This window comes from Lithobates pipiens, unplaced genomic scaffold (assembly GCF_037356315.1).
Source record: "Lithobates pipiens isolate NorthernLeopardFrog02 unplaced genomic scaffold, aLitPip1_a1.2 Scaffold_41, whole genome shotgun sequence".
In the NCBI taxonomy this organism is placed as follows: Eukaryota; Metazoa; Chordata; class Amphibia; order Anura; family Ranidae; genus Lithobates; species Lithobates pipiens.
In genome coordinates, this window is record NW_027507861.1 from 6,745,943 (window position 1) to 6,755,223 (window position 9,281).

The following is a 9,281-nucleotide window of genomic DNA, read 5'->3' on the forward strand; positions in this document are numbered from 1 at the left end:
CCATGATCAGGGATGCATGCACTGTCCTGTCACCATTTGAGGAGGCCACGAGGATGGTGAGCAGTGACAGTGCATTCATCAGTGGCACTGTACCTCTTGTCCACCTGTTGGAGCACACACTGCGTGGAATAATGGAGAAGGCACTTCAGGCAGAACAGAGGCAGGAAGAGGAGGACTTCCTTGCCTCTCAAGGCCCCCTTTATCCAGACAGTGTTCCTGCTGGCCTTTCAATCACACAGGAAGAGGACAAGGAGGAGGATTGTGTCAGCATGGAGGTGGAGCCTGGCACTCAGCATCAACAGCAGTCTTTTAGGGATCATTTATAGTCCCAAGAAACCCGTGGACTTGTACGTGGCTGGGAGGAGGTGGTTGCGTGATCATGTCGTCCTTAGTGACCCAGAGGACTGTGGACCGAATGTCTCAGCTAATCTACGCTGCATGGCCTCCTTGATCCTGCAAAGCCTGCGGAAGGATCCTCGTATTCAGTGGATCAAGGAGAGGGATCATTACTGGCTGGCAACTCTCCTTGATCCACGGTACAAGGGTAAGGTTGCGGACCTTATCTTGCCATCGCAGAGGGAGCAGAGGATGAGACATCTCCAGGAGGCCTTGCAGAAAGGTCTGTGCAACGCGTTCCCAGAGACTGGGAGGTTACAAATTCCTGGTCCTGGACAACGTGTTGCTGAGGCTGAAGGAGGCAGAAGGAACGGTGGAGAAGGTGGGCGTCTGACTGATGCGTTCAGACAATTTTTTAGTCCGCAGCCCCAAGGTATGATCGGTTCCAGCAACCATCCCCAGCGTCTGATTTACATGGTGCAGGAATACCTAGGGGCAAGGTCAGACTTGGACACCTTCCCCACCGAAAATCCTCTGGCTTACTAAGTCTTGAGGATGGATCACTGGCCAGAGCTTGCACAGTATGCAATTGAGCTACTGGCCTGTCCTGCATCCAGCGTTCTTTCGGAACACACATTCAGTGCTGCTGGAGGCTTTGTAACCGATCACAGGGTACCCCAGTCCACCGACTTGGTTGACCGACAGACCTTCATAAAGATGAATCAGTCTTGGATCACCCACAGCTACCAAGCACCTGAAGCTGATGTAACCGATTAATGTTTTTTGAAATGTCACTTCCCTTTAAGACTGCCTATGCTGATGCTGAGTGACTATCCTCTTATGCTGAGTGACTATCCTCTTATGCCGAGTGACTATCCTCTTCCTCCTCAATGATCCTGCTGATAGCTTGGAAGAACATTTTTGGTTCTGGGCGCTGCCACCAGTAGCTAAGACCCAATTTTTCAGCCCCTGTTTAACAGGGGCGTGTAATTAAAAATTTTGATGCAATGCTTTGCAGCAGGGCTCATTCCTGCACTTCAACTAGAGTATATGGGAGAGGTTGCAGTGTCGTGGCACCAGCACCAGTGCCTAAGGCCCAATTTTTCTGCCCCCATTCAACAGGTGCATGTAATTACAATTCTTGATATAATATTTCACAGCAGGGTCCTTTCCTGCGCCCACCAAGAGTAACTGTGAGGACTTATAGTGTTATGGCACCAGCACCACCACCAAAGGCCCAATTTTTTTACCCCTGTTCAACAATGGCATGTAATTACAATTCTTGATATAATCGTTCACAGCAGGGCGCTCCAGCGCCCACCAAGAGTCAATTTGAGGGCTTACAATGTTGTGGCAACACCAACACCTTGTTCCGCCATTTCTGCAGAGCATATAGGGCAGGCCCCTACTTTCTAACATCCAACTTACAAACGTCTCCTACTTGCAAATGGAAGGAGACAACAGGAAGGGACATTATATCTCCCCCTAGGAAGGGAAATTCTCTCCTGTAAGAGTTGATATGGGAAAAACGTGTCTCCTCTCCACTGATGCTTTATCCCAATCCTTGTTTTACTAAAAAACCCAAATTTTCAAAAAACATTGGTCATTGGGACAGAAAGTGAGGTGAAATCTTCTGAAGAGGTGCACACATGGAAAAAAAAAAAATGTTACAGGGGTGATAACCCTTCCCTATGTTTTCCAAAAAGCTTATAAAAAGATTTTTTGACTGGAGCTACACTTTAAAAATGTACCAGTTCAAAATAAACAGATTCTACTTAACACAACAAACCTACACAGTCCCTGTCTTGTTTGCACCGCCTGTATACTGCTGTTCTGAGTATATAGGGCCTGGGGGCCCCACGCCTTTCCTTTTTTTAATTTGGGTACGGGGTTCCCCTTACACCCAAAGGGGCTGGTAATGGGCAGGGGGGGGCTACCCATGCCATTTTTCTCAATGATTTTCATCCATATTGCCGGAACCAGAAATGACATTAAAACCGCAAGCAGTTTTCAGTTTTAAATGACTTTTTTTCCGTTAGAAATGTAATTTTGAGCAGGGACTGTTCTAAACACAGGAAACACGTGCCACTTCACAGGCATACTATACACACCCCCCAGGTACGACAATTAAAGGAATATTTCACTTTTTTTTTCACTTTAAGCGTCATTAAAATCAGTGCTCCCGAAAAAAAGGCACTTTTTGCAAACTTTTTTTTTGCATTGACCCATGTTCCCTGGGGCAGGAGCCAGGTCCCCAAGCTCTTTTTAGGACAATATCTTGCATATTAGCCTTTAAAATTAGCACTTTTTATTTGAACATTCGAGTCCCATAGACTTCAATGGGGTTATAAAGTTTGCACGAATTTTCGGCCCGTTCGCAGGTTCTGATGCGAACCGAACCGGGGGGGGGGGGGGGGGGGGTCGGCTCATCCCTATTACTGACTATGCTTCCGCTTGATCCCAAGCTGTACCTACTTGTTACTGAACTTTGCTTACTGACTACACTTCAGCTTGATCCCAACCTGTATCCACTTGCTCTGGTGAAAGCTGGTTAGTTCTTAGATCCCATGCCTTGGGTGAGCATGTGTCATCCACCTGGGTGACTTGCCACTGTACTCTTTCTGCTGGTAAGTGGGAACCTCTATACTGCTATAGCTACTGGTCTCCGAGCCTGACCCCTGACCATGACTCAGAGCATGAGGAGTGATCTGGTATTCAGCAGCCCTCCCCATAAGGAGCGGTGGACTTATTTGAAGGATGGCTGCTAGGCTGCGGCTTTCAGGTGGCTGACAAAAAAAATGACTTATGTTCACACGTTTTGGCCTATTCCTGCAGCTCACTTACAAACCATGTCCAAGGGCTATGGAACTGATATTCATGAAAAATTGGGTATATGGGGATACAATAGGGGGTTGGGGTGCTCCTGGAGTGTGAAGTGCTGCAACCTTAGCAACCAGTGACATCACTCAGCCCCATTTATCTACTGGCCATGAATCCCCGGCCTCATAAGCAGTGGTGCCCACTTCATTAGGGGCGCCGCCCTCTTAATCCATGCACCCGCCCCCTAATCTACATGCCGAGTGCCGGATGCATGGATTTCAATGTTTGTTTTTTCAAGCATATGATTACAGGCTCTAATTGACTTCAAAAAAGGGTGGGCTCATGGAGCAGAGCACTGTGCCCTTACCCACCCAGTTGTGAGGCAAATTAATATTCACTAATGTCTTCCGGCATCTCCTCTCAGCCAATCAGGAAGCGGGTCCTGAGACCCACTTGGCTTAGGACTCATGGCCAACTGGGTCTCAGGACCCACTTCCTGTTGGGCCGTGAGGAGAAGCAACAGTCCCTCGGCAAACAGGCGTGGAGCAGCATCGGCCTCCTAAGACTGATCGCCGCCCTTCCCTCCATAGAGCTTGCACAGGGCACCGTCCTCCTAGCAGGGCTCATAGCTCCAACGAGCGGATCCTCACAGTCAGAAGCCTGGGACAGGTGTATTGGCCGCAGCTATCAGAGATTGCCCTGATTGTAGATGGGAGGATGAGCCAGAGTCAGTGTGGAGAGCGGGGAGCAGTGTGAGTACCTAGGCCGGGGAGTGGCGGTGTGTGCGAGTTGGGGGGGTGGGTTTGTTTGCTGCCCTCCTCAAAAAATATTGAGAACCAGTCACCACTGCTTATAAGCAAAGGGCCCGAGATAGCTTGACATTAGGGATGAACTCAAGGTTCAGCCCAAACTTCGGCTTTAGCTGTTGAGGTGTTCAGATGAATGCCTGAACATGAACATTTACCTGTTCGGCAGTATAATCGCAGTATTACTTCCGCTATTACACATGAGAGCTTCCCTCTGTCAATGGTTGTTAAGGAAACCGGCAGGGGCCGGCACGCCGAGTCCTTAGCAACCAGTTACGTCGCCAACCTCATTCATTTAGTATGTAGGATTTGGAGATACATTTGTGCACATTCACTCTGTTTAAAAGGCACCTATACAAGCACCGAACGTTTGTTGGGTAAAAAATCAATAAAACATTCCTTGACCTGGTGGCAGCTTGGCATTCAAAGATATTGTATGTGATATTTATGTCTTATTTAATAAAAAATCAATGAAGTGCCAAAATACACTTTATTTAGTGACAAGGGCTTGAAGTTGTTGGTGTGAGGTCCATTCCTCATACTTTAGATGGTTCCTTCTGATATTTTTGCCCTGCATATACTGCCCCACCATTGATATTTCTATAAAGTATCTCTCTAACCATTTCCCTTTTAGATGAAGTGGGGAAGGTTAGACCCCTTGCCAAGTTTTCAGTTCTGGTGACAACAATTACACCAAATAGGGTGTGAGAGAAGATCTGCAACAGTGACGTAGAAGGCTCTTTAATAGTTGTGTAGTGTCCAAGTTCAGCTTTAAAGTCTGAGATGTGATAATGAAAGGTATAAGCAGAGCAGTGTACAATAGGGAGATGAGGCAACCTCTCAACAAACATAAGGCCCAACATAGGTGAACAAATTCTACAGATCAAGAGGCTTCCTACACCCAAGTCCCATTCATTGGAAGCATAATTTGAAGCTTCACCAGAAACACTTAAATGTTTGACACTAGCTTTCCATTATATTCGATAGTGCACCCTTCACGCAGGATTTGGGGGCCTTTGACAACATCTATCACCCATGTACTATGCTGTTTTACGATCTCTACCCTAGCGATTTGATAACAATTTATACCTTCAGCCATGTGAATCCAAGGATTCCCACCCACACAGACTTCTTGCCACCATGGATGGAATAATAGTGTGGTAGACAACAATTTATACCTTCAATCATGTGAATTTATGGATTCCCACCACCACAGACTTCTTGCCACCATGGATGGAATAATAGTATGGAAGACAACAATTTATACCTTCAATCATGTGAATTCATGGATTCCCACCACCACAGACTTCTTGCCACAATGGATGGAATAATAGTGTGGTAGACAACAATTTATACCTTCAATCATGTGAATTCAAGGATTCCCACCACCACAGACTTCTTGCCACCATGGATGAGATGATAGTATGGTGGACAACAATTTATACCTTCGGCCATATGAATTGAAGGATTCTCACCCCCACAGACTTCTTGCTACCATTGATGGAATGATAGTGTGGTGAACAACAATGTATACCTTCAACCATGTGAATTCAAGGATTCCCAACACCACAGACTTCTTGCCACCATTGATGGGATCATAGTGTGGTGGACAATAATTTATACCTTCAACCATGTGAATTCAAGGATTCCCACCCCCACAGACTTCTTGCCACCATTGATGGGATCATAGTGTGGTGGACAATAATTTATACCTTCAACCATGTGAATTCAAGGATTTCCACCCCCACAGACTTCTTGCCACCATGGATGATAGTGTGGTAGACAACAATTTATACCTTCAATCATGTAAATTCAAGGATTCCCACCACCACAGACTTCTTGCCACCATGGATGGGATGATAGTGTGGTGGACAACAATTTATACCTTCGGCCATGTGAATTCAAGGATTCCCACCCCCACAGACTTCTTGCCACCATTGATGGGATCATAGTGTGGTGGACAATAATTTATACCTTCGGCCATGTGAATTGAAGAATTCTCACCCCCACAGACTTCTGGCCGCCATGGATGGGATGAAGGTGTGGTGGTCCCACAAATGTCCCACCTCCCATCCTGGTCTTGGATAAACAACATATGCCATTGACACGTCTTTCGGAGATTGGATGAAGGTGTCTGTGTTACTTGTGTTGATATAAATGTTGGGGTATCTTCCTGACATTCATTGGAGTTGAAGAAGTGGATTGAATGTCTTTAACATTACAGAACAAGTCCACCTGAACGCAGTGGCGGCCGGTGGGATTTTTTTTGTGGGGGGGCTGCAAACAACCACCCCCCCTGGACAGCCGGCCGGTGGCACTACAACCCCATTCGCTATTGTCACACAACTGGGTGGGATCGGGCCAAGTGCCCTGCGTCTCCCATGCCCACCCTTTTTGAAGCCTATTAAAGCCTCTGGCTCTAATCACATGCTTAAAAACACCCCCCCCCATTGGAATCCAAAGTCCAGGGCCCTGTATGTAGATCAGGGGGCCTGATGCATGGATGGGGGGGTGTCGGCTGTGCACCCCTAATGGACGGGCCACCACTGTCTGAATGTATAGAACTACTGCTAGCTATACCATGACCTGAATAGATGAAAACATTCACAGACATCTCTTCTCTCCTTTCCTTTCCTTTTCCTCTCTTCTCTCCTTTACTTTTCCTTCCTTTTCTTTTTCCTTTCCAGATATTAAAGAGTTTGATTGTCCACACAGGAAAGTAAAGACAGTAATATAAAAAAATCAAACTAGTACAAATTACAGATTTGCAAAAAACGAGGCGAAAATTGCGGCAAAATCGCTATAAAATCGTGTGACTTTCTGCCTGAAAACGCTACATTCAGGTGTGAATGGGGCCTTAAAGGTGGCCGGTTATCATAGTTCTGTTCTTTTCAGTGTTTGTTGAGTAAGTTCAGCAAAATATGTCCATGATTAATGAAATCTGGACTTTTGTGGACAAATTTTTTTCAAAATGTTTCTCTGGATCTCTTTGGTTTTTATTCCGTAAATGATTGGGTTTAGCATTGGAGGAACAATTAGGTATAGGCTAGATATGATCATTTGGGTGGAAGAAGCTATGTTCCCCCCAAACCTTTGAGTGAGAAAGGAGAAAAGAGCCGGGACATAAGCCAAAAGAATGACGCAAATATGGCTGACGCACGTACTCCCGACTTTGTGTCGGGCCTCTCGGGATGGGAGGTTGAAGACAGTGATGACAATCTTTAAATATGACACTGCAATGCCCATGATATCTACTATATCTACAAACATTATGACTGCTAACCCATACACAATGTTTATTCTGATGTCTGCACAGGCCAGCTTAGCCACGGCCATGTGTTCACAATAGGTATGTTCAATCGCTTGGCTCCTGCAAAATGGCAACCTCCTAATGAGGAAAGGAAGTGGAAATATCAAAAGAGTTCCTCTTATGACCACAGCGATTCCAATTTTTGTGATCAATGGGTTGGTCAAGATGGTGGAATATCTCAGTGGTTGGCATATGGCAACATAACGATCAAAGGCCATAGCCAAGAGGATAGAGGAGCCCATAATGGAGAAGGAATGGATGAAGAACATCTGAACCAGGCAACCCTCAAAGGAGATCCCTTGGAGGTTGAACCAGAAGATCAGGAGCATCTTGGGAAGGGTAGCATTGGACTGTACAAGGTCTGTTAACAACAACATGGAAAGGAAGAGGTACATGGGCTGGTGGAGGCTCTCCTCTGCTTTAATAGTAAGCAGGACACCAAAATTGGCCAACAACGTTATCAGGTACATGGAGAAGACCGGGAATGAAATCCAGACCTGGACATCTTCTAACCCAGGAATTCCAATCAGGATGAAATAAGAGGAGCTCTGATTATCACCACCAGTTGTCATGACTCCAAGATGTCCAACATGTAGTCTTCCAATGTTATACTTCAGGGACTTTTCTCCACCAAGATAAAAACTATTCTGCAGAACACAAAACATGAGAAAAGAGGTTCCATCTTTATTTTTTCTTCCTAAATGGAAATTATTTTATTGGAAATATTATCAACAGCCAATTTATCATATTGCTGGCTCTCCTAATCACCATAACAATATTATAGGTTGAAATGTTTCCATAATGTCTCCAAGGAAATAAAAGGGATGGTAGAAACTACAAAGAATCCATGAAAGGCATTTCTCCACTCCAGAAAGATTGCATGTGAACCTGTATTTCCCCATCCAGCTCTTTTTTTTTTCCTAATCTGATTTCTACCCCCCCCCCCCAGTTCCCATGTAATATGGTTTCCACCCTTCCTTCCACAGTAGTATTCTCTTTACTGCTGATTATGAACCCCATGCTGACATAACCTCCAGGGCATGTGCATTGTGTCTTTTTGCTCCCGTCTTACTTATGACCCTTCTGCTTCCCCTACCTTCTTGGGATATTCCCATAATCCCACCATCTATCACCCCCCTCCCCCCCGTACATCCCTAAATCCCAATACAAGTCCAAGGGAGAATGAAGATTCGCAGTCCAAGGGCCTTGGCTATGGAACGCTCTACCCACTGACATCCGCATGGAAGAAAACCATCGGGCCTTCAGGAAAAAACTCAAGACCTACCTCTTCTAACAAGCAGGAAGCACGGGACGGATCAAAGTGCCTCAAGGCAATTCAGTTCGCAGTTGCAGCCAGGCATGTACTGGCCATTGGAACTACCGGGAGTTTCCCGGTGGGCCGATGGCTCAGTGGGCCACTCTGATGTAAGGGAGCTGGTGATGGGACACTCTGATGTAAGGGGGCTGGTGATGGGACACTCTGAGCCCACGTACACACGGTCAGAGATTTTGCCAACGAAATCCGACGGATTGTGTCCGAAACTGTTGCATACACACGATCGGGCCAAGTTGGCGAAAAATCCGATCTTTCAGAATGTGATGATGTAATTTCGTTACGATGGGACTACATTCAGGCTAGTAGCCAATAGCTTTGATGTAAGAATTTGATCTGAGCATGCGTGGCACTTGGTCCGATGAAAATGCTCTACACATGATCGGATTAGGTCCGTCCGGCCCAGTTGGTCGGGAAATATTTCCAACATGTTGGAAAATTGGGTCGGACGGAATCAGTCCGATGCATACCACACACAGTCGGATTATCTGACGACACGGTCCGATAAGACTCATTTCGACAGATTCTCCGACCGTGTGTACAAGGGCTTATGTAAGGGGGCTGGTGATGGGACACTCTGATGTAAGGGAGCTGGTGATGGGACACTCTGATGTAAGGGGGCTGGTGATGGGACACTCTGATGTAAGGGGACTGGTGATGGGACACTCTGATGTAA

The 9,281-nt window shown here is 46.2% G+C and overlaps 1 protein-coding gene across 1 annotated transcript; it reads right to left on the reverse strand.

Annotated features, from left to right (window-relative positions):
• Nucleotides 1-6,784: 6,784 nt before the first annotated feature.
• LOC143956719 (olfactory receptor 52E2-like) lies at nucleotides 6,785-7,896 on the reverse strand. The gene has a single exon (XM_077466910.1). It carries the CDS (start codon nucleotides 7,842-7,844, stop codon nucleotides 6,894-6,896), a length of 951 nt encoding a protein of 316 aa, XP_077323036.1. The 5' UTR covers nucleotides 7,845-7,896; the 3' UTR covers nucleotides 6,785-6,893.
• Between the last annotated feature and the right edge of the window lie 1,385 nt (nucleotides 7,897-9,281).

Excerpts from the sequence above, each read along its gene's own strand:
- LOC143956719 (XM_077466910.1), bottom strand. The coding sequence starts at position 7,844 with ATGACAACTGGTGGTGATAATCAGAGCTCCTCTTATTTCATCCTGATT.